Raw genomic sequence first — 26220 nt, 5'->3', positions numbered from 1 at the left:
TTATCAGGCTTTTTTCTGGAGTTGTGCTATGACTAAGCTGCTATTATTTGTACATTTATACCCATGTTCTTTGTCATTTTTCTTTAGGATTCCAAACACTTGAATTTTCTGACATCAGAACAAGCTCTGGCTGATTTTGCAAAGTTAATCAAATACTTGAAAAGAACAATCCCAGGAGCCAAAAATCAACCAGTCATTGCCCTAGGGGGCTCTTATGGTGGCATGCTTGCAGCCTGGTTCAGGATGAAGTATCCTCATATTGTGGTTGGGTAAATGCATTTATGTTGGCATGAGCACGTCTTAATAATTGTCAATGAAAACTTAGAGATTTGTTTTTGGTAAAACATGTTCTATTTTATTATACTGAGGTTTCTAACTTCTGTTTCATTAACAGCTGTTATTTTTCTCACCATTTTTGTTCAATATCAATTTCAATTTTAAAACTTGAATTCAATGAGTTACATTTTTTTCTTTTCTCCTTCTTTGTTCTTCTTACCATTTAGAGCTCTTGCATCCTCTGCCCCGATCTGGCAATTTGAGAATATAGTACCTTGTGGTGTATTTATGAAGGCTGTAACTACAGATTTTAGGAAGAGTGGCCCAAATTGTTCAGAGAGCATCCATAGGTCCTGGGATGCCATTAGTCGACTCGCAAAAAAGGGTAAGGTTTAATTAAGAAAATGGAATCGTGGTTTTGTTTTGTTTTTTTTAACCTGTTATGTGTTAAATTTAACACTTCCCACTTTTTCAGTAAACTTTTTATTTAAGTATAATATGCATGTTTAAGTATAACGTATAGAAAAGTATACATATCAAAATACACAGCTTGGTGAATTTTTGCAAAGCAAATACATAGTGTAATCAGCATGCAGAATAAGAAATCCCATCAGGAATCCCCTCATGCCCTTTAGAGATACTACCTCTGCATTTATCAGGCTAAACACTATCCTGAATTCTAGAACAGTAGATTAATTTTGCTTGCTCTGGAATTTTTTAGTAATTGGAATTGCATAGTATGTATTTGTTGTCTCTGCTGTCTTTTGCTGAATGCTTTGTTTGTCAGATAAATCAATTTGTTTCATTTAGTTGTAGTTTATGCATTCTCATTGCTCTGTAGGGTTCCATATGTTTATTTACAATAGGGAATGATTCAGAATACTAATTCTGGTAAGCTCCATAAAGGTAGGCAGCTTACCTATCATGGGAATAATTAGGTGGCAACTTACCTATCATGGAATTACCCAGTTATACTAAAAATATTTTGTTGAGTGTTAAAAAAGCACTCTTGGAGAAATTGTATAGAAGATGGAGTTTTATAAAATATCAAGTTAAGAATAAATGATCTGCAAAGCCCTTCTGTTGAGCAGTGTTTTTTAGATCTAACAGTGTGATTCTATACTCAGGCACTGGCTTGCGTTGGCTTTCTGAAGCCCTTCACTTATGCACTCCGTTAACAAATTCTCAGGATGTTCAGCATTTGAAAGACTGGATCTCTGAAACCTGGGTAAATCTGGCAATGGTGGACTACCCTTACGAGTCTAACTTTTTACAGCCTTTGCCTGCTTGGCCTATCAAGGTAATAGGAAAATGCCCTTTCATCATTTTTAATAACATACTTCTCTCTGTCTCCCCCCGCCTTCTTTTTTTGGTGTGTGCTCTGACTTTCAACATCAGAGGAAGTCCCAGTGACAAAGGGGCTCTGGAGTTAGTCAGACTTCAAACTTAGGCAGGAATCCTGGCTTCTGTCACTTTCTGGTTACTCAGCCTTGGACATGTTACCTAGCTCTTCTGAACCTCAGTTTCCTCATTTAAATAATGGAGATAAAGTGCATAAATTACAGGGTTGTATGAATTACAACTCTTAGGACTATGAACTAACTCTTAGAAATAAGACCAATAGTTGCTGTTAATGAAATAATTACTATTTGCCAAATCCTATGCTATGCACTTCATGTACACTATTTATATATATGAGACACATAAAGCTGTGGATACACTATCAGTGCTTAATAAATGGCAGCTGCTAGCACAGTGCTATGATTTAGTCAACTGCTAACGCATTCTGAGTGCTACATACATCATAAAGGTGTGATCCCCATGCAGCATGGTGGAGTGGAAAGAGCACTGACTCTGGATCCTTGTCCAGAACTACCATTTACCAGCTGTGTCATCTTGGTCAAGTCTCCTCTTCTTGAGCCTCCATGTCTTCCTCTGTGGAATCGGATGATGATCCTTATTATCTCAATAGGGCTGTGCTGAGGATCAAATAAAATTTTGGTTGCGAAAACACTCTGGAAAGTGTAAAGACACTTGACACAATAAATTTTAACTTTCTTTTCATGCCAAAATTCTTTATCGTATGTATTCTTTTTATGTATTCCTTTGTAAAGAGCATTCCTCTTAATTTTGAAAGCAAAGGTTGGCCAGCTTGATGGTTATTAAATTTAGAGAAAAAAACAGTCTCTGCTAGAAGGAGTGCTGTAAATATAGATAGAATTGGTAATACAAGAACCAGGTTTCAAAAGCACTTTTAATTTAACTGTCCTTTTGAACTATTAAACGCACATCTTGCTTAAAACTTTGTAACCCAAGTGGAACAAGGTCATTTACTATTAGAGATATTTTTCTTCATCTAAAAAGTAAAATGACCAGTGAGGGTCTTGCACATAGCAGGCCAGAGGTAAATGTATTTTGAATTAAATTGAATTTTGACACTACAGAGTTATTTTAAAGAGCAGATCTCTCTCATAGTAAGAAAACCTGGATCAAAATTATGAGAAAAAAGTGAATCTGAACCAATTATAGTCTCCATAAATGCCTTTGTGCCAATAATGTCTTATCTTCCTATTTTATTTTACTATTTACAGAACATTTTCTTTTTTTTTTATTGAAGTATAGTTGATTTACAATGTTGTGTTAGTTTCTGGTGTATGGCAAAGTGATTCAGGTATACATACATATAAATGTCTATATATATATTATTTTCCATTATGGTTTATTACAAGATATTGAATATAGTTTCCTGTGCTATACAGTAGGACCTTGTTGTTTAGATATAGTAATTTGTATCTGCTAATCCCAAACTCCTAATTTATTTCTCCCCCACCTCCTTTCCCCTTTGGTAACCATAGGTTTGTATTCTATATCTGTGAGTCTGTTTTTACAAAGCACTTCCAGATACACTACTTCATTTAGTCCCCATGAAAATATTGTGGGAAAAAGAGGTATAATCCCAGTTTTATGAAGAAGAAATTTAAGCTCAACTAAGAGGTGGTGAAAGTGGGATTTGAATTCAAGTCAGCCATTGTTCAGAGCCTGTGATCTTCTCCCACATTGCACTGAACCAGGAGGAGACCTGACTGAAGATGTGGGTGGATTGCTGGCCACAGTGTGACAACTATAAGATTTAGCTGTGTACTCTCTGTACAAAGTGAGAAGTACATTTGCATCTTTATGCCCACTTGGAGAGCAATGGAGTTGTCACAGATAAAAACATATGGGGAATTCCCTTGTTATTTAGAATAGGGGTTGGCAAACGTTATCTGTAAAGGACTATAGTAAATATTTTAGGCTTTGTGGGCTATACACTATCTGTCACAACTGCTGAACTCTGTAGCTCTAGCAAGAAAGTAACCACAGACAATATGTAAGTGAATGAGGATGACTATGTTCCAATAATACTTTATTTGTAAAACAGGCAGTCGGCAGGCTTTGGCCTGGGGGCTGTAGTTTGCCGGCCTGATTTAGAAAAAATGCCAGAGGAATACAGCTTTTTAGTATTCATTTGTTTGTAATTTGGAACAGTGAACAGTCTAACTGGCTTTGTTTTTACTTCTTGTTTCTTCCTTTTGAGATATTTTGCTTTTGAATCTTAGGTATAAATGTATTATATTCTTTCTCTCTCCTAAATAATCACTTAAAATTAGTGGAGCATATCTCAGATGTTTTGTCATCTGTTTTTGATTTTAGCATTATCTTTCTTATATCTTTTGTGTATATATATTTATTATATATATATATATAGATAGATAAAATAAAAGTTTATTTTTAAGACAAGATAACTTTGTGTCTTTGCCTTACAATCATCTTTTACTTCTTTTATTCAGGACTTGTTCTTGTCATTTACTTCAGTTATTATTATTATTATTATTATTTTTTACCAACTTTATCCCTTTTTTTTTGACATATTAAGCAATTCTTGATTGCTTATGATATATGTATAATTCTGTTTCCTGCCTGCACCCCAGTAAAAGTATCTTCTCTCTGCTTCCTGCTTTTCATTGCAAACATCTATCTTTAATTTTATACTATCTGATTTCAGAATTTTTCCACTGCATGGCTCCCTCGCAGACTTTTAGCTTCAGATCACTTTCTTTCACTGTTCATTCTGTTTCTCCTTTCTTGACCCCCTCTCTGTTCTCCCAACCCACTAATCCCTGGAACACTACCCAGTTGGGGACCGCTCTTTCACTTGGATAGTTCCATTTAACCAGGGCTCCTCCTCCCTCTGATACACTTCCTCCTTTTTAAAGGGCTGACAAACAGCCGTCCTTTTCTGAGTCTCTAACTCAGGCTTAGGATGGTGAGATAATATGTAATAGTTGGGTTATGAAAAAAAGCAGATGATTTCCAATTCTGCCTGGATCTTGCACGGTTCTGAAGCATCCATAGGCAACGACTGAATGCCATTTTCTGTGTCAACTCAAGTATCATTCTTTTTAATTTATCTTTGGGCTGTGCACACTCAGACTCCATTTGCTTTTGTTTACTGTTAACAGAAGCTGCAACATTCATGCAGAAATAATCATGGACTTGGCTGATAGAACACAAGGAAGAAGAGAAAAGGGAAATAGAAAACCCCCTCTGTCATTTGACTGCTCTGTCAGCATAAAAACTGCTAACTCTTAGTTCTCAGGCTTAAAGAGCAGTTTTAAAGGATACTGTAGAGTTTGTTTATTTTGGAATCATTTTGATAACTCATTAAATTTTTTGGCTTAGCCTTCTGAGCACACAGATAGATATAGTGAAATAATAAGATGTAAGATGGAAAATCTCTTCCGTTTGTCTTGGTGCTTGATAATGTATGCGACCTCTCTGGGTGGTTTAAGCGGTTTAGGTGCATTCTATGAAAAGGGAGCTTTTAATGACAAAACTAATGTGATTATCTGAGTGAGTGTGAGAGGGGTATTGAAACCTTAGAGAAAGAAAATCTGTTAGAAAAGCTGAATGTATCTGCTTAATCCTTTCTCTAATGTGGATGGACCATACTCTCTGAGAAGAGATTGGTCTTTTTTTTTTTTAACCTATCTTCTTTCCTCCCTCTTTAAAAACATTTTCTTTGCCTTTTTTTTTTTCTTTCAAATGCTTATCCTCATAGGTAGAGGGACACTTAAAGCTTTTAAAGAATGTATTATCTTTACTTTCTCTGATGGTGTGCATAGGTCAAAGGGCAGAACCTAAATTTGAGTGCAGGGATGATTATTAGTTTGGTACTAAGGTTAGAATGTTCTACTGTCTTCATAATTTCTACACTCTTTAAAACAGAATTATTAAAATGGATTTCTTATGCTCTTGTTACGTTTTTCTTGAATGTTCACCTTTGTTCTAGGAAATAGAAAGTGAATTAGGTCTGTCCATTTCTTGAACCTCATTTCACTCTACTGTTTTACAGTTTTTATTACTGCATAGTAAAAAGTTTTATGATTTTATATTGCCACAGAATCCCTTCTAAGTTTTTACCTGAGACAAATTTAGAAAAATATAAAAAATATAAATTATAAAAATCGAAAAATTAAAAAATTGTTTAAAAAATTAAGCATGAGACTACAGGTATGTTTAGGTATTGTGTTGTTATTTGTCTCTTACTCTATAACTTCAAAATTGAGTGTGTGTAGTGTAGTAGTAACAAATGGAAGCTTCAGATTGAGTGCATTTGAATCCCATCTGCTACTTCCTGGTTGCATGGCTTTGAAGAAGTTTCTTAATCTCTTTGTTCTTTAGTTTCCTCATCTGCAAAATGGGGATAATAGTAATTGTAATGGTTATTCAGGTCGTTATGAGGATTTAATAGGAGCTCGTATATAGTAAACACTAAATTGATGCTAGTTATATAATAATAACACTAGCTATAATTGTTATATGATATCAAGGAAACATTGTTATACCAGGACTTTGTAGCCAAAGTCTGGGTTCAGAACCTATAGATACACCTAATTTGTGTATCTATAGCCAGACCCTTCTGAGATTATTTCCTTCTTTGTGAAATGGGGATGGCCATTATGTTTCTTCCTGGGTCATTGAAGGGAAAGCACATGACCTCAAGGACCATTTAATAGTTTTACTAGCTGATTCAGCTCCTGATGCCCCCATATCAGTGAATTTATGGCATAAGTAGGAATGCTGTGCCTTATGTAGAGGCTGTGTAGAAGATGCTCTTTACTAGCGTCTGCAAAATAAATAGAAAAGATAGTATAGGGGCTATCTCAGCGTTGAGTATTTTGGATAGAAATGGTTGGTTAGGGACCCTTTCTTTGTTGTCTGATTAGATTATAGCCCCTAAGTAAATAACCAACAGACCAAGTGCTTGCCTCATCAGGTGGACAGTATCTGCAAATGATCAGACTTAAGCTGAAGCATTATAAGAGTTTGAACCAAATATGCCAGTATTTGTATTTGACTTATAAAGATGGCAGTTTCATATGGCTCAACTTAACATTTACATAAGTATTTTGGCATCCTATAGAGCTTATTAAGTATATGAATGTCTCCTTTTGAATTACTACAGTCTTTGAATAAACATGGGAATAGTGCTGAGGTTTTATTAGCATAATATAAGTATTTTTGCAAAAACTTTATTCACTCCTCCTGGTTACCAAAATTGTTAAGGAAGTACAGTCTTCCCTCAGTATCTGCAGTATCTGCAGGGGGTTGGTTCCAGGAGCCCCTGTGGATACCAAAATCCACAGATGCTCAAGTCCCTTATATAAAATGGCATAGAGCCTCTGAATCCATGGGTTTTCTATCTGTGGCTTCAGCCAGCCTTGGATGGAAATTTCCATCCACGGATGCCAAACTCGCAGATACAGAGGATTGAATGTATATTTGTTGGGGAAAAAAAACTGTATATAAATGGACCCATGTAGTTCAAACCCATGTTTTTTAAAGAGATATATAGAGAGTGTCTCTGGCATAAAGGTAGGGGCTGATGCTTTAAACTGACAGAATTGAGTTAGAAAGTAACTTTAGAAACATCTAAAATAACAAAATTGCCTTAGTAAATTTGCAAATATTTTGCAAACAGATTTTAAGTGCTATTTTTCAGTCCTGTCTAGCATACTGGTTGAATTATAAATTGGTACTTCCTCTCTGTAAGGCAATTTGACAGGATGCAGCAAAGGCCTTAAAAATGTTTATTTCCTTCAAACCAGTAATAACCCTAAGAATTTAATCTCAAGAATACAATTAAGGATATATAAAAAAATTTAGCTCCAATGATGTTTATTGTAGCCTTACTTGTAATAATAAAAGATTGAGAATGATACAAATGATCAATGTAGGATTTCTTCTCAACTCCCCATCCTGACTGCTCCCCTATGAATTTTTTCATGTTAGTCAGTGTCCTTCTTAAAATGTCCTCAGAACCGGGCCCTATTCTCCGAGGGTGCTCTGACCTCACAGGGGACAGTGGTCTCAGGATTGTCCCTAATCTGGACATGGAATTTCTATCAGCAGGGGCCCAGTTTCTGACCATGATGTTCTCTCTGTGTAAGTGGGGCTGCCAAAACCCAAGTATTGTCAGCTGGTGCCAGTCCCCAGCCATGCTTGTATCTTTTAGGGAGTGACAGTAACTGCTGTTTGCAGAGATGGCTATTCATGGGGACTCCTTTTCTTTGCCTGACAGAGGCCCAGTGTTCTAGCTCTGAGAGGGGATCTGATGCCAGCATGTGAATCATACTCACTTGTTACTGTTCTTTTCCAGAGTTTTAGGCCACTAGTTGCTGCACCCCCTTTTCTCCCTGCCCAGCTTTCATTGTCACCCTGCCTCATCTACCATGCTGTGCTTGAATATAATGCTTTTCTCTGCATTCCATGGGTCTACTCCATAGTTTCGTACTGCATTTGGAAAAAGCCAAGTCCACTGAGGGTGTCCACAAGCAGGAAAAGTTGCTGATCGACTGTTGGCAATAGATAAATTAATAAATTCTATGATTGGTTCTTGATTTCCATATATTCTTGAATATTTCTGATTGGCATATTTCTTAGAAACATTTTCTGAGAAAAATGCTATGCAGTTTTAAGTATTTTTTGGCTTACCATGAGTAATCAAGAGTTTTCAGAATAGTAAAACACTCTTTTGCCTTTTTTCTTCAACTTGCATTTTCTTACTGCTTTAGCCTTGATAGGTCTGTGAAGCTTTCAGTTTAATTCAATTTTCTTTCTTTAAACCCTAAACCCTGGTGTATCATATACTCATGACCTCACAATTACCTTTTTAAGGTATAGTCATTTAGACATCTTAATTTCTGATTTTTCTCACACTCATTGTTTCCAAAAGCCTAGTGAGAATAATGCACACTCTTACCTCACTTTTGGAAAGTCATAGTGCAGTTGAGCATATTAAAGGCTCTGGGAAATCCTGCAGTTAAGGACACTGTTCACATTTGCTGCTACATTCCTAAAATTATTTGACTGTGAAATCTTTTCTCACAAGGTTTCATTTAACATTCCATAGAAATATTGTTGTGCCAAATACATTTGGGAAGAGGTATTAAAGTTTCCCTATGATTCATTTCCTCCGTCTTTTCAAGTTTCCCTTCTTTCAGGAAGGTGTTGCTGGAAGTTGGTCCTAGACAGAACTGTGATGGGAGGCTGGCTTTGCTTGTGGCCGCTCACCTTCTTTCTCAGTGCCTTCCTTTCCTGACTGGGAGCGTGTCCCTAGACCAGGCCTTGTTGGTTCTGCTGCCCAGAATCTCTCTCTGAAGTGGGATAACTGGGCTCTTTCTTTCCTGGCTCCTCCTTCTCTGGACTTGTCTCTTTTTTTGTTAGAACTTGCCTTGTGTGTATCTTTTTCCATGTGAAATGAAAAGGGACCAGATATTGAATTCATGTCATGATGTTAATAAAGGATGGTATATGATCCTTTTAATGTATCATTGAATTTGGCTTGCTAATTTTTGTTGAAGATATTTACATCTATGTTTATCAGGGATATTGGCCTATAATTTTCATTTCTTGTGACATCCTTATCTAGGTAGATCATCCAGACAGAAAATTAATAAGGAAACATTGGCTTTAAACAACACATTAAACCAGATGGACTTAACAGATAATTTATAGAACATTCTATCCCAAAGCAGCGGAATATACATTCTCAAGTGCACATAGAACATTTCCTAGGATAGATCAAATAAATGTTAAGCCATAAAACAAGTCATAATAAATTTAAGAGGACTGAAATCATATGAAACATCTTTTCCACCCACAGTGATATGAAACTAGAAATAAATTACATGAAGAAAACTGGAAAATTCACAAATATGTGGAGATTAAGCAGTATGTTATTGAACAACCAGTGGGTCAAATAGGAAATTAAAAGAGAAATTGAAAAATACCTTGAGACAAGTGGAAATGGAAATGTAACATATCAGAATTTGGGGGTGCAGCAAAAGCACTTCTGGGAGGGAAGTTCAGAATGATAAATGCCTACCTCAAGAAACAAGAAAAGTCTCAAATAAACCTAAATTTATACCTGAAGGAACTAGAAAAAGAAGAACAAGTGAAGCCCAAATTTAGTAGACGGAAGAAAAATTAAAGATTAGAGCAGAAACAAATGAAATATAGACTATAAACTTCAGCTTTAATATCATTATCGAGAGTTCAGTATTTGTTTATGACTCTTTGAGGTAAAATTTATATACAGTGAAGTGTACAAAATCGTAAATGTGCTGTTTGTTATATAACCCAGACTCCTATGAAAAATATTTCTACAAAAAATATTTCTGTACCCTGAAAGTACCCCATGCCCCTGACTGGTCAGTCCTGCCCTCACTCCCAGCTCCAAATATTACCTGTGATTTTTAGCACTGATTATAGTCGAGTGTTAGGAGTATTTGGAAGCTGGGGAGCTGCCTAATATGCTTCTCATCACGCTATAGGCATAGGAGCTTAGGGTAGTTTTTCTAAGAGAAATTTCGTAAATTTTGCATTTTCATAAAAATATAGTCACTCATTCAGCAAACATTTAGTTGCCAGATACCTTGCTAAATGCCGAGGGAGATGTTCTGGAATGAAATGAGTGTGGTATCAGCAAGACAAGAGCTCTGATAGAAATAGGCACAGGATGTAGTAGGGGCACAAAGGAGAGAGTGATTTAGTTCTCCCTGACTTGAGGGCAGAGGCAACAGTTGCCTCATAGAGGAGGTGATATTTGAGCTGCATTGAGGGAATGAGTTGGTTTTTGCTGGGCTTTAGTGGAGTGGGAGAGTGGGAAAAGGGCATTTCAATGTGAGCAAAGGCAGTGAGGAGGGAAAGAAGTTGGTGTGGTGGGAATGGTTTTGCTAGGCTGGAGCAAAGGCTACAGGAGATGAAGCTAGAGTGGTAGGTGGAGAGGACTTTGCATATCATGCAACTGACTTTGGTTTATTTCTATAGCTTATTTCCATTATATAGAATTCTAAGATTCTAAAGAGTAATTTTAAAGGTATATTTATTTATGAAGGGGATTATACTCAGATGAAATCATCAAGCAGTGCGGTTAGATGCTTAAGATTGTTTTATGATCAAATCAAAATCGTATTTCTTCTTTGTTTTATTAAATTGTAATTTTATATTTATATTCAACTCTTCCTTTCATCTCTCTAAAATGACAGGTAGTGTGCCAATATTTGAAAAATCCTAGTGTATCTGATTCACTGCTGCTGCAGAATATTTTTCAAGCTCTGAATGTGTATTACAATTATTCAGGCCAGGTGAGATGCCTGAATATATCAGAGACAGCAACCAGCAGTCTGGGAGCCCAGGGTTGGAGCTATCAGGTAAGTGTGTATAATTTTCCTAAGTGGAACTTACTTTTCACTGGTACAGTTGTGCTGTAACAGAGAATTCACAAGATTTTGTCACCTAACCTGTATCCAAATCTGGGCTTTGTTACCTTATACTTTGACACCATGGATAAGTTTCCTGATTCGTTCATTCATTAAATACCAAGTCAATTTGATATTTAATCATCACCAAATATTCTGAGTATTTACCACATGTCAGGCACTGTTCTAGGCTTCAAAGATACAAAGATAAGTAAGATGTGTTCTAATCATCAACTATAGCTTGATGGGACAGATAGGTGACTAAACTAATATTACAATAGATCTCGGTAAGTCCTATAAAGTAAGCATTTTATGGACACAGAAAAGACGGGGGGTCTAACTTGATTCTGTCTGAGCTTTTATTCCTTCATCTGTACAATGAGACTAGTAATAATAAAAGTAATACTTTCCCTCCAGAGTTGTTTTGAGGGTTAAACATGATAATACATGGGAAATAAAGCAGTTTGCGAAGAATGTGTAGCCCCAAATTCTGTTACTTCTCAGCTGAGCCTTTCTAGGAATAACGAGAGGTGGGGTGACATAGACATAAAGAACAGGGGCTCTGAAGCCAGACTGCCTGAGTTCAAACCCTGGCTTTGCTGCTTACGGGCTGTATAACTTTGGACAATCTATTTAACATTTTATGCCTCTTTTTCTCATTGGAGCCTCTCCTGGTTTGCTTTTTCAGGCCTGCACAGAAATGGTTATGCCCTTTTGTTCTAATGGTATTGATGACATGTTTGAACCCCGGTCGTGGAATTTGAAGGACTATTCCGATGAATGTTTTAAACTGTGGGGTGTGAGACCTAGGCCCTCCTGGATCACTACTATGTATGGAGGCAAAAACATCAGTTCACACACAAACATCATTTTCAGGTGAAGTTTTGCTGATCCAAAGAAAACTTTGGTTGACAGAGACATTTTGTAAAATGACTGAGAAAACAGAACCAGGAGAATGCTGCACAGTTAAAACAGTATAGAATGCAGTAGTGGTATCCATCATGTTTTTCTACTCCTTGAAAGACAGAGGATGTTGAGAAGTGATTTGATTTTATGCTCTATACCAGTATGCTTGAAGGCTTAAAAACAATAGTAACAATATTAAAATATTAAAAAAAATGCTCTCGAACACAAAATGAAGCATCATCTGGCGTTCTCAATTTGCCTTACTATTATTATTATTGTTATTAATGATAATACAAACTTTTCAGTATATATTCAACAAACACTTTTGAAGTACCCACTCTGTTCTGTTCCAGGCACTGTATGAGGCACTTTAAATAAACCACCTAATTCAACCCTCATAACAACCCTGGGAAGCAGTTGTTAGAGTGCCGTTTTTACTGAGGAGGAAAGTGAAGGTCACTGTGTTCAGTCACTTGCCAAAACTCATCCAGCTTTGTTTTAGTTACCAGGTGATAAAGCCAGTTTTCATCCTTGGCCTGACTGCAAAACCCATGTTTCTTCTTCTGTTTCACTGCTCCTTTTAGAAGTGCCATATTTGGTACTGGTTCTCTTTGGAGTTGATTGAGTAGACTCTATATGTATCTGATTGTGACTTCAAAATTTCCATGTTTTGGCTTGAACATTAGGTTGTCAGTTATTAAAACAGCAAGGATCCTCAGTTTTCTCTTCTGTAAAATGAGAATAACAATACCACTCACCCCATAGAGTTGTTGTGATGCTTTAAAGTGTTAATCCAGTGAAGTACTTGGCCCAGACTTGGCGAATGTATTTCCTTTAAAAAATATTTGTTGAATGAATAAACAGAAGTACACTCTTAGCCTTGCACTTTACCTTCAAAAGAGGACTGTCTATTTGTCCTTGAGTGTCCTTTCCCTTCCTCTTTGTTTCCTTTTCTTAAGACTCAGGAATCTTCCAAGAACCCTTCCCTGACTCCTTCAGGGAGGTTAGGTTTCTCCCACACTCTAAGCTCTCCTAAGGCCTGTGACTATTCCTTAGCACTGTGTGTGGAAGTTATCTGTTTCTATCTGTCCCATGAGATTGCGAACTTCTCAATGGCAGAGACTTTGTCTTAATCATCTCTGTGCCTTTAGCACCTGCTACAGTTACTGGCACTTAATGGATACCAAATAAATGTTCGTGCTGATAAGGATGAGGAATGATATAAAATTCAGAAGTCTTCAGAGGCACGTGAAAGTTTAAAGGCAGGACTATATGAAGATGCTGGTTTATCTTTCTGCAGTGGCAAGTCTACTTTTAAAAAGAAATCTTTTCCCATATGCTGCTAGGTGTGAAGAATTCAGTATAAAATATAAGTTATTTAAAAATTCAAAATTCTACTACTTTTCTGAAGAAAGCACATTCTCAAAGTAAAGGAGCAGCCTTAGGTGTCTCTCTTCTGTCTACTTAGTGGCTACCAGCCAGACAACTTTTCTGGTTGATGAATAAGAAAATGTCCAAGGAACCATGTGAAAAGTATATTTTATGTTCATATGTCTCTCCTTAAGTCACTTCACACAAATCCAACTGTGACTGCTTGTCTAGTTAAAAAATTCAGTCTGTTTTTAATTGTTGGATTGGAGATTTGTCTGTTAAGAGCCTGGGCTTTCAAGTCAGGGAGACCTGAGTGCCATTCTGCTTCTTTACCAAATTAGCTGCATGGCCCCAGGCAAATTGCCAATATATATGCTAGATATAATGGCTGTGTGACAGGGTTACTTCAAGAAGTAGATAGATTATCATAGAAGTGAGCACTATTAGGAGTGGCAGAGATTTTGTTCCTGGTTGAATCACCTGTGCCCAATCAGTACCTTACACATAGTGGGTACTCAGTAAACATGTGTTGAATGAATGAGGACTTAATAGTAGCTATTAATAGTTCCATTTCAGCAGTTTTCTTATTTTACAGTGATTTTGTTGAAAGGATTAATTTTTTTCCCAACCCCAATTGGTAAGAAATTATCCTACCACTGGTCATTTTCAGTTATTTAAATATAAATCCAAAAAGTCCCTCAGAAGCTGATTAGTGTAACATTATTTCTTAGGCAAATTAATTATTGCCAGCAATTAAGTGAGGCTCACTATTGGGAATTTCATCCAGGCATCTAGATTCTATTGTGATAGCCAGTTTTTTGTTTTTTTGTTTTATTTTTCCTGTAAATTTCCCAGTGACTGGTTTAGCTTTCACATGTCTAAGACCAAGAAATTCAAGTCCATGTGCATCTTAGGTCTCTCAGCAACTCCAAACACTGTTGCTAAGCCACTAGGCTGATTCAGATGACCTTTTAAATCAAATGCAGTTTGCTTATTATGTGGCTGTTGGGATAGCTTTTTTGTTTTGCAAATAATGGAGAGTTTCCTATCTGGGTTGGTCCTGTCAAATTAGAATAATGATAAAGGCCGTTTGTTCATGTAAGAGAATCCAACTCCTTGTGTAGTTTACTTTAAAATTTATCTGGTAGTTGAAAGCTAAGGCTCCTATTTTGCATGTATGTTTTCCCTCTTGTTTTTAACAAAACCAAAAAAAGTACATTTTTGGAGTGATTTTCTTTTCCAGTAATAATGTTATCCAGCTGCAATTGAATTAATTTTTTTTTAAGAAAAATGTAGTGAAAATAGAACAGGGATTTTAAACTTGTATTTCAAACACACATATATTTAATGTACCTAAATGCTTATTTCTCCTTTAATTTGTACACTTACCTAGAAAATTGATTGCATTAGTTTTCTGACCAAATTTCTGTGAGAAATGCTGTCATGTCCCTTTTCATGATTCACTTAACTCTTAGAAGTATTAACACTTTGCATGCTGGTAGAATAAGATAATGATTATAATAATACTGCACATTCATGTAGTATTTTATAGTTTATACCTTACTTCCACATATATTATTCAACGTAGCCTCACAGTATTTCTGTGAGTGAGGGGCATTATCTTTTTTTAAAAATGGGTTTTGGGTTTTTTTTTTTTTTTTTTTTTTGTTAATACATACCAGAATTGAGGTTTAGAGGGATCAGGTGACTTACTGAAAGTAATATGGCTTACTAGGGTTTAAAACTTAGATCTGCTTAGTTCATTGTTCTTGCCAGTATTACACATAGCTGAAGGTCAGTCTCTATATATTTATATTAATCACTTATATGAACTCTGCTTTTCCAGAGTACTTTAAAAAGTAATGAAGTGATTTACATGTTCCTGAACTTGCATAATGTATTTATAGATCTCTTTTGTGTAGGGCATCTGATATAAGGCAACAGACAACTAGACACTTACATTCTTTTTTCATTCATTCAGTAAATATTTGTGTGGCTCCTACTGTGTGCCAGGCATAGAGGATACAGTAATAAAACAGACAAAAATTCCTGCCTTTGGGGGAGTTCTAGTTTGAGAGATGGGTGATAAACAAGATAGCACCTATAAACATGTTAGAAGGAGGTACATACTGAGGGGAAAAAAACTAAACCAGGGAAGAGGGCTGTGAAATGTTGGTGAGGTTAGGGGGAAGTTTGACATTTTAGATGAGGTGACTAAGGAAGACCTCACCAAGGGGCGACTTTTGAATAGTGATCTGGAGGAAGGAGCTAGCTAGTCATGAGTTTGGTGGGGTGAGAATTCTCCAAACAGGGAGGTAAGCAAGGGCAAAGGCCTTGAGAGGTAGATGTCCCAGCATATTCTCGTCCAGGTACAGTGAGAAGGTCAGTGTGGCTGGAGTGGAGTTAATGAGGGAGAGAGTAGGCGGAGATGAAATCAGAGAAGCCATAGAGGGCCTGGATCTATATAGAGACTTATAGGTCCTACATGTTTGATTTTTACTCTGAATGAAATGGGAAAACTTGGAGTGTTTTGAGCAAAGGAGTGACATAATCTGATTCAGGTTTTAACAGGATCAGATTGACTGCTCTATTGATATTAGATTGCAGGGAGACAGCAAGAAGATCAGTTAAAAGGCTATTCAGGCTAGAGATAATGGTGACTTAGACCAGAGCAGTTGCACTGGAGAGGGTGAGATGTGTTCAGATTCTGGTTATATTTGAATATACAACTGACAGGATTTGTTGACAGATTAGATATGAAAGGGAAAGATTGAAGAATAACGGCTTTTTGGCCCAGCAGCTGGAAGGATAAGGTTGTCATTAACAGAGATTGGGAAGATAGTGGAAGGGGCTGGTTGGGAGTTGGAGAGTACCAAGAACTGTTTTGGACCTGAAAATATGAAATGTCTAGTTAGACATCCATGTAAAAATGTCAAGTATACAGTTGAATTTAGGATCTGAAGTTTAGAGGAAAGGTCCTGGCTAGAGATATTATTTGATAGTCATTTGTGTATAGCTTGTACTTATAGATGATTATGCAAATTATGGAAATAATTTCATATATCTGCTAATGTAACCTTGAAGATATGTTATTTCAGGCTTTGTGATAATATCAGCAAAATGCAATGTGCATTAAACAAATGTCAGAACACATATTAAAATGTTATGTAAGTGATTTCAGGTGATATGTAGATAAAGCTATACCAAGAGCTGCTGTACAGGGAAAGGGACCTAATACCTGCCATGGGCCAGGTACTTGAATCCAGGTATTTCAGCCGCTGTTTTATCCTGAGGAATTTAAGCTTCCAGGAAATTAGGAAGATGAGAGGCAGACCTGAGACTAGAACCCAGGATGTATGATCCCAAAGTTCATACTCTGCACCACACAAACCAGGAGAGTAAATGCTGTTGATTTCCATGAAATGCTATGTAGTATAAAACGAGCATTAGAATAGGGTTACAGGAGTTTATATCTCAGAGGCTTGATTTGAGCTAAAGTCCTGAGTTTGTATCTTAGAGGCTTGATTTGAGTAAGCCTTCTAACTTCTCTGGGCATTAGTTTTCTCATCTATTAAAAGAATTGTAATTAAACCTACTTCACATGATTGCTATAATGGTCAAATGTGAATGGCTTTTAAACTCTAAATCAGTCTATTCATGTGTGTATTGATAATGCTAGGGGAAAATTTGATTTACAATAGCATCAAGAATGAAATACTTAGGAATAAGTTTAACAAAAGTGCAAGGCATACACACTGAAAACTACAAAACTTTGTTGGAAGGAATTAAAGATCTAAATAAATGGAGACATCTCATGTTACGGAAGAAATAATATTGTTAAGATGTCAATCAATACTCTACAAATTCATCTACAGATTCCATGCAATCCCTATCAAAATCTCAGCTGACCTTTTTTTTTTTTGACAAGGTGAATGGACTTTTTTTTTTTTTCAAAAAAGATGTACAAATGGCCAATCAGCACAATAAGAAAATACTCAATACCATCAGTCATTTGGGAAATGCAAATCAAAACCACAGTGAGATTTCATTTCATACCTACATAGGATGATATAATAAAAAAGACAGGTAGTAAGTGTTGGTGAGGATATAGAGAAAATTGGAACCCTCATATGCCACTTGTGGAAATATAAAATAGTGTAGTCACTTTGGAAAGCAGTTTGGCAGCTCATCAAAAGGTTAAGTAAACATATATCCCAGAAATTTCATTCCTAGGTATATACCCAAAAGAAATGAAAAATTCATCCACACAAAAACTTGTACATAAATGTATGTAGGAACAATATTCATAATAGCCAAAAAGTGGAAACAATATAAATGATGACTGGATAATCCATATGTAATGGAATATTATTTGGAAATAAAAAGAAAAAATGTACTGATACATGCTACAACATGGATGAAACTTGAAAATATGTCAAAGTGAAAGAAGCCAATCACACACAAAAAAGACTATTGTATAATTCCATTTATAAGAAATTTCCAAAATAGGGAAATCTATGGAGATAGAAAGTAGATGAGTGGTTACCTGAGACTGAGAGTGAGGGGATGTAGTAGAGGGAAATGAGGATTTGACTACCAATGAGTGTGGGTTTCTTTTTGGGGTGATAAAAATGTTCTAAAATTGATTGTGATGATTGGTTGCACAACTGTGAATATACTAAAAACCATTGAATTGTACAAGTTAAATGTACATTTAAATGTTCATTTTGTGGGAGATGAATTATAGCTCAACAAAGCTGTTAACAAATATAATGCTGTCTGTGGTTGTGTTGGCTTTTTATTAAGCTAAACTAAATATCCTGTTTCAATGATTGATCCTGTTTACATCATTCCAGCGTATGTTGTATAAACCAGCCAAAACTTATAACCTAATAGCATTTCCTTAATTTTAAAGCTAATGTAAAAGGAGGATCTTTGAGTAATGCCCAAATTTTCTGATTCTAGGATTAAGGGTTTTTCAGTTCTACTACCCTATTTCCCGAAGTACTATACTAAGAGGGAAATATTGTTTAGAAAAATGCAGTGTTTTTTTTTTCTAAGAGCTAAGAGATAATTAGCATTTTTAAATATGGGAGTTTTTCTTTATCACTTTGGTAGTTGTATCCTAGGAAAGAAGGAAACTGGCTTTAATGGAGGAACTCCTATTGTGCCTGACACTTACTAAATACATGTACCATCTGATTAACCTTAAAGCAACCTTGTGAGGTAGACTTTGTTAACTCCACAGATGAGAAAACGGAATCAGGTAACCTGTATAAGATTCCAGTCCCACCTTCACCACTCATTGCTTTTGAGTGATGAAGGCGGGACTGGAATTCAGTCTTCTAAATTCCAAGTCCCAGTGCAATCTAGGTTGATTCATGGTGCACCACCTTCAGTCTTCTCTGGTCCTATTCTTGTACCTGTTTGCAGAAATATTGTCAAACTCCATGATGAAGCACCTTTCTGTATGACAGATTAAATCCTCAGATCAAACCTCTCAGGTTATGAGCTTATAATTTTAGGTGTTATGCATATAATAGGTTTCTCCTATCTTATCTGTGTATAGATATGAAAAACTAACAATCTTTTATTTTTTTTCTTTCCCTCACTTAGCAATGGTGAACTAGACCCCTGGTCAGGAGGTGGAGTAACCAAGAATATTACAGACACCTTAGTTGCAATTGTCATCCCAGACGGGGCCCATCATCTAGATCTCCGAGCCAACAATGCCTTTGATCCCACAAGTGTGCTATTAGCCCGCTCCTTGGAAGTTAGACACATGAAGCAGTGGATCAAAGATTTCTATGCCAGTCTGGGAAAGAAACACGGAGTAACTTTTGATCACTTTTAGTTTCTTCTTTTAAGTTCATTCCACCCACATTTCCATTCACTTTGATTTTCTGTACATAATTACTTTCCCTTGTTTATCATTAGATTTGGTGGGACAAAGGTTGAGATAGAAGAGAACAAGATGGTGTTGATAGTAGCCATCCCACCGCCTGGATCCTCGCCACCTTCGCACCATCTCCAGGAAGAATCTCTTCATGAAAGCTTCCCCGAAGCATCAATGGCCTACAGAACTGGAACAAAGTGTTGACTGCCTTTCACAAGAGGGAGAGTCACTTCCTTTGTTTCTCTGAAAGCAGGGATTTCTCTTGGTTTTGAAGTTAAAGTCTCTTTGGCCCATTTGTCACTCCTCCCTCCTCTACCCTCCCAAAAGGAAAAGCAGAAGATGGATAAAAATGATGTAATTGCAGCTGGTAGGAAGCATATCCAATGCCAAACCAGGAAATGGGAGCCATTTCTTTTGTACTTGATTTAACGACATTTGACTATGCTGTAAATAAAGAATAGGGCTGGACCTTATACCTGTGTGTTGCTTCTGAAGCTCCCTCCAGCTGTTGGGAATGCCCTGTGCCCTGGGCTTGGCTGTTTTTGGGAAGTCCATTAATTTTTTTCTCTTCTACTTGGCAGCTTTTCTTAGTTCTGGGATATTTGCCACTGTGGTACTGCCAGTAAGAAATTTGGCCTTTTTCTGCTCCATTTCTCTTTGTTTCTAAGGTTAGTTTTGTGGTAATTTGGTTACATTTTGCCAGTTTAGGAAATGACTCTGTTTTCTTTTTCTTTTTACATCTGAGCAAGCTTTTATATGCTGTGATCACTGATGATACTTCAGTAAGAAGCCTTTAAAAATGGATGAATCAGCTATTCAGAAGGTAGAATATAGTTATGTTCAGCATTTTGTTTTTTGAATTTTATTTCTGGTGGTTGTTACTGCTGTCATTAAAGCCAGAAGTGTCAGGACACTTAAGAGGCAGGTGCACAAGAACTTTTCTGTATGGCTTCCAAAAGACAAGCTGACTAATTCATGCAGGCAGCATATTTGACGTTAATAAATGGCCAAGCCGTTTCTATTTCCAAGGGGTTGGCTTCTTTCAAGCAGTTCTTACACTGAGACCTTTCTTTAGAAGAGCTTTTCTAGGATAACAAATAGGGTTGGATCAAAACCTTTCAGGGACAGAGAGACAGACTAACAGTTTCTACTCTGTTGAAAGATTTCTTTTTCCTTATTTCTTTTTATTTTCTCTCAATTTTTTTTCCCTTCACTCTGTTTTGGGAACATTTCTTGCTTTTTAAAAGTTGTGTCTTGAGCTTGATTATTTCTAAAGCACTTATTTATTTTTTTTCTATAAAATGCAGATGTAATGTTTATTCTTGAGTGGGAGACTGAAATATTTCCCTACTTTCCCTGGCATCTGGGAGATACAGAAAAATCTTTGTCTGGTTTCGGAAGCCCTAGTTCTCATTGTAATCAGTTGTCCATCAAAGCATTTGGTCACTATTTTTATTTCTGCATCAGAGGAAAGTCTGCTGGGGTAGGAATTAAAGGGTCAAAACAATACTAGTTTTTTTTTTTTTGCCATCTAAGAAGTTATATAATGCAGGGTTTATGGGCTTAATGGAGGATATTCTTGCTATTTATTTTAGGCTACATGAACTTCAGGATATTTTCCTTAAAACTTTTTTTACTTAAAATCTTTAAAATACTTTGCCACTTCATTTAATATTGATTGTTTGGATAAGTTGCATTTTTGTGAAGAGAAAAATTGCCAAAAATGACTATTTTTTTTTCAAGTATAATTTGGTTTTAAGTACATGGTTTTTTTTTTTCTATGTACGTTTCATGGCAGATAGCAACCTTAACCAAAGTTGGCCTAATTATAATATATTAAAATTTAATTTTAAATTGAAAAAGAATTAGAACATCAAATAAGCCTTTTTATTTAAATCATCTGATCTTCTAATTAATAGATGATTCTTTTGAAAGACCAGGAAAGAGAGACATAGAGAGTTGGGGGTGTTTTTATTTTTTTTTTTTGTTACAATAACTACCTAGAGTCAATGGGTAGAGCTAAAGAAATTTAAAGAGTTATTTCTTAAGAGACCCATAGAGTCAAAAGATTATCCAGAGGAGCCATGTCTAGTCTGGCATATTAGAGAGTTCTGAGGACGTTTCAGATGTCATACAGTCCAGCCACATCACCTGTAGGAGATGGCATTGTAGTCCAGATAGAAGGGACTTTTCTAAGGCCTCATAGCTCATTTTTAGCAGAACCAAGCTTTGAATCCAGGTTTGTTTGTTGTTGCTGTTGTTTTGTTGTTTTTACTTTATTGGTTTAGTTAGATCCTTATTTGAATTCAAGCAACAAAACCTCACCAAACGATCTTAAGCAAGAGAGGGAACTTACTGAAGTTATGCAGGAATAGCTCCAGGACTTGGGTAACTGGGAATTGTGAAGGAATGGAATTGTGGTCTGGAAAGTCATTAAAAGTTAAGACTGCTACTTTCTGTTTCTCTCACTTACAACAGAGGTCACCAGTTGTCAGCCTGTGAGTAAAATTTTTTCCTCAGATAATTATAGTTTGGCTAGCAGACTATAGTGTGTATGTGCATCAGAATTACCTGAAGGGCATGTTAGAACATTGATTGCTGAGCCCCACCCTAGAGCTTTTAATATGTCTTGGAGTGGATCCTGGAAGGTTGGACTTCTAACAGGTTTCTAGGTGATGCTGGGGGACCGCATTTGAGAACCACTAGTTAAAAGAGAATTCAGATTTGAATTCCTTCAGACAGGGCATGTCCCTTCAGTTCCCCTCATTCCTTTTGTCCTACCTAATCCCATTTAAGTACAGGAACTCTGCCTAACACTTCTTTTCCCATGGCTGCTTCATCTCTGCAGACCAGCTGCTGCTTCTCTTCTTGCAGAAGGCCCATGATGTCTTCCCAGAATGGTGTCCTCAGGCCCCTAAGGCTGCATCACCTCACAAGCCCACAGCTATCAGGTAGTTAGGGAGGGACAAGTTCATAAAAACATGACTTCAGAGATACACTGTTTAGGATGGAGGAAGAGCAGTTCAAACAACTCAGTACATAATCTGTCACTCAGTGTTTCTTGGAAAGCAGGTGTCCAGTGAAATGCTAATTACTTATGTAATAGAAAGATCCATAGTAAAGCAAGTTTGGAAAATGATGGGTTAAACAAAGTTGAATAGTTTTTTTTTTTATCTGTAAATATACATTGTGACTTTCCAAAATGGTAGTCAAGAATACAGTTTTTGCTACTCTTACTCACAGAGCATCTCCAAGGCATAAGATGTTCTGGAACCTGGAGGATACAATAGTAAAAAAGCAAACACAGTATCTGTCCTAATAAGGTTTACATACCAGTGGGAAGAAGGCATGTGATGTCAAATTATACAATGAATTGTTACAATTGTGAGTGCTATGAAGAGTAGGGGTTATTAGGACATTTAGCAGGGAATATTCTGAACCAGTCTGTAGAAGTAAGAGAATGCTTTTTTGAGATGTGACATTTTAGCTGTTATCTAAATGATAAATAGGGGCTACACTAGAAGAGGAGCGGAGAAGATGGCATGTGCAAAAGCCCTGAGTGTAGCATATTCAAGACAGCAGATGACCACAGAGGAAGTGATGTAAGATGAATCTGGAGACGTGGGCAGGAAGAAAGCTCATTTAAGTAGATGCTGATCGGGACTGATATAGGAGACCCCTACTATCATTCACCAAGTAAGAGAAAAAGAGCTTTGACTAGGGTGGTAGAGGTGAAATGAGAAGTGGATGAATTTGAGAGAGGTTGAGTAAGGAATGTCAGTGGGATTTGGTGATAGGTTCTATTTGAGATATGAGTTGGGCAAGTGTCAAAATTGATTTCTTACTTGTGCACTTGGATGGATGCCATATACTGGAAAGAGAGCCCCACAAGATTTGGCAGGAAGATTATGAGTTCAGTTCAGTTTTGTCATACTGAGTTCTATGCATTTTTGAAATAGTGAAATGGAGCTAGCTGTCAAGTAGGACTGTTGGATGTAAAGATCTGAAGCACAGATCTGGAGAGCTATAGTGAATAGATGGTATTTGAAATGTGGGTTGTGAGCTCAAGGAACTAGTGTTCAGGAAATACACTTCAGGAGCTGCTCCTATACTGTATCTACCATGACAATTCTTAAGAAAACCCTAAACAACCTAATTCTCCAACAACTGTAGTACATATGACTCCTCTGAGCCCACTCACCACTTGATCCCTGGTATAGCCTTTGCCAAAATTGGGACCTACCTTCCTGCACTCATTTCCCATTCTTACTGCTGCCTTTCCCTTTCCTAATACCCTGCACTTCAGCCACACCAAACTTTCTATTACTCTGAAATACTGTTCCTCTGCCTAATATTCCTTTCTCATCACTACCCTCCAATATGTTTCCACTGGTAAACATCTATGCTTCTTTCAAAGCCCAGATCAACTTGATTATCTCCCCTGTGAAGTCTTTCTCAGTTTTCCTAAGGGAGTAGTTCTTTTTTATCTATGATCTCACAGAACAAGGTTCACACCTAGCATGTCAGCTAAGATGTAAACTTCATCAGGGTGGAGATTGTCAGTCTTGTTCATTTCTGCATCTCCAGTACTTTTCAACAGTGCTTGACCACCTCTAATTTAGTACACATACCCCTAGGTGTAATATATTGCTAAATGTTCTCACCCTCTTTTTAGGAATTCCAGGCTCTCTGAAAGGAGAAACTATGTCTTATTTCTTCTAGTAATCAGCATCTAGTAATGGCATGGGGCCTGGCTGCCGATCTCAGTAGGCCCTCCATAAGTTTATAAGAACGGATACTTTCCAGGGTGGAAAGGCCAAGTTTCCCACCCATCTCTGTAGCCAAGCATCTTTCACAGCTCTGATATGCTCATGGGACCTGCCCTGGGGCTGCCTGGATTTTGAAAGGTATTTAATATCTCTAAAACTTGGACTTACTAATTTTTCCTCACTTCAACCACACATACCCTGGTTTCCCTCTTCCACTCAATCAGCCTGGCACTTTTGTCAAAGGAGCTGAAGGTAACTCTACCTTGATGTTACATGGGAATAGAACACTAAAATCTACCCACTACTAGTGAGCCACTTTACAATGCAAGGGGATGAAGGAAGAGGATGGTTCCAATAGATTTTGCTGCCTAATAGTGGAGATAGAAGGATAGAAGCTTACAATAGCAGAGCTGGAAAGCAGTCTTAGGATCATTTAATTCTACATGTCTTTTCAACATGGCTAACATCTTTAATAAGAAGCTTAGATCTGGAGTGTGAAAGTTACTTGCCCAAAGTCATACAGCTAAATGTTTATTATTTGCTTTTAAATTTTTGTCATACCTGGTTCTGAAAGGATTTCAGATAATCTAAAGATAATGAGCACAGCATAAGTGGGACAGAGGAGACTTAAAAGAGATAGAGATATAAAATGGATCTAGGAATGCAAACCATAAAGCAGCATTTATCAAACAGTTTCCACAGAATGCTAGTAAGGCCAGATGATAGTGAGTGTTACATAGAAATGAGTTATATGATCAAACTGCGTAAACATAGTTGAAATAAATTTAAACAGGTTATCTTTATTGCAGAATCTCAAAACTTTGATATGCCATGTGCATTGTAAATCAACAAAAATGTGACATTTCCCAAATTTATTTGATCTGAAAGCCTTTTTTCCCAAAAACATTTGAGGAACTAGTGCTCTGCCTGACACCCACTGGGAAATGCTGCCATGGAAATCTGTACATTTTCTGAAGATGGAGACCAGGAAAATTTGGCTCTAAGCTTCCTATCAGCCATCTGCAAAGAGGAAAACAAAGTCAGTTAAACAGTTCTCACTGTGCTTAATAAAGGCAGACCAATAAACCTGGGAGAAGCCCAGGCAGGAACTTCCTGAAAGAGCCTCAGAAAGAGGAAAATTATAATGTAATGAATGTGATCTACTTTTCTACACATATTGCTAAATTTAACTGTATTCATTCTTGTATGATCATTCAGTATAAAAGAAAGTCGTAACATTAAATTATAATGATCATTTCATAGTGAACTAATGAAATAGTCTGCTGGTGTGTATATATATTGAAGTGCGTGTGTATGTATTGCTACTTAGAAGGCTTAATCTAGAAATAGATTTTTCAGTGTCTGGAAGAACAGTTTCAGCCAAAATTTTGCCAGATAGATGTTTACTGGCCAGTTTAAATGCCACTGCAGGTAGTTGACTAGGGGGAAGGAATGATGTTTTGTAACACAGATGAAGTAGTTTGAAAAACTACTTCTGAATCTACACAGACATTTGAGTCTAGTATTAACCCTATTTGGCTCATGGATGAATTATGGCACCAACAGTAGCTCTCCAGCCACGTGGAGGCAGAGCAGAGACAGGGAATCAGATGATTCTATGCAGAGATGTTTGCATCTGTTACCAAATTTCCTCTTTGGCTTTGGGAGAGTGGTTTTAACCATTTTTCTTTGTTTTGTAGCTCCTGAAATCTAGATGTAAGTAGCCATCAAAAGACATGCAGAAAACCATCAATCAGTAACTCCAAGATATTAAGCTCCAGATGAAACTTTTTGCTCAAGTGGTACGTAAGGTGCTATGATACTGAGAGTGTACAGTAAGTGCCCTTGAATAAGTTCAGTACACTGCAAGTAGCCAGATGATTTGACAAATGGCTTCCTTTTTTTTTTTTTTTAATCAATTAAGGCTATCAGATTATTCCTGTTTTAGAAATCTCATGGCTGACAGAAGACATTTTGTATAGTATCGTGTTATCAGTTTATTTGGTCAATCTATCTACCTTCAGAATGGAAGGTACAATTATAAAGCAGTAAACCATCTGCTTTATCTTTAAGGAACTCATGGTCAGATTTACACCATCTCTTTTGTCTTCTTTTCTGGTGCCACAAAGCCCTCACCTGCAGGAATTTACTCTTTAGGTCTAAGCCAGTGGTTTTCAACTGGTGTCAGTTTTGCCAC

At 36.8% G+C, this 26220-nt stretch overlaps 1 protein-coding gene across 1 annotated transcript in view; it reads left to right on the top strand.

The window, feature by feature from the left end:
- The window catches only part of PRCP (prolylcarboxypeptidase), a 59189-nt gene extending 39462 nt beyond the window's left edge, over positions 1–19727 (top strand). The window contains 7 exon segments of the mRNA XM_014560903.2: positions 88–269; positions 504–661; positions 1404–1576; positions 10869–11033; positions 11770–11957; positions 18975–19191; positions 19296–19727. Coding sequence (XP_014416389.2) covers positions 88–269; positions 504–661; positions 1404–1576; positions 10869–11033; positions 11770–11957; positions 18975–19191; positions 19296–19316 — 1104 coding nt within the window. The 3' untranslated portion in view covers positions 19317–19727.
- Positions 19728–26220: the final 6493 nt, after the last annotated feature.

Source organism: Camelus ferus, chromosome 10, assembly GCF_009834535.1.
Source record: "Camelus ferus isolate YT-003-E chromosome 10, BCGSAC_Cfer_1.0, whole genome shotgun sequence".
Taxonomy (NCBI): Eukaryota; Metazoa; Chordata; class Mammalia; order Artiodactyla; family Camelidae; genus Camelus; species Camelus ferus.
The sequence above is the reverse complement of the archived record's forward strand: the minus strand, read 5'-3'. Positions and strand labels throughout refer to the sequence as shown.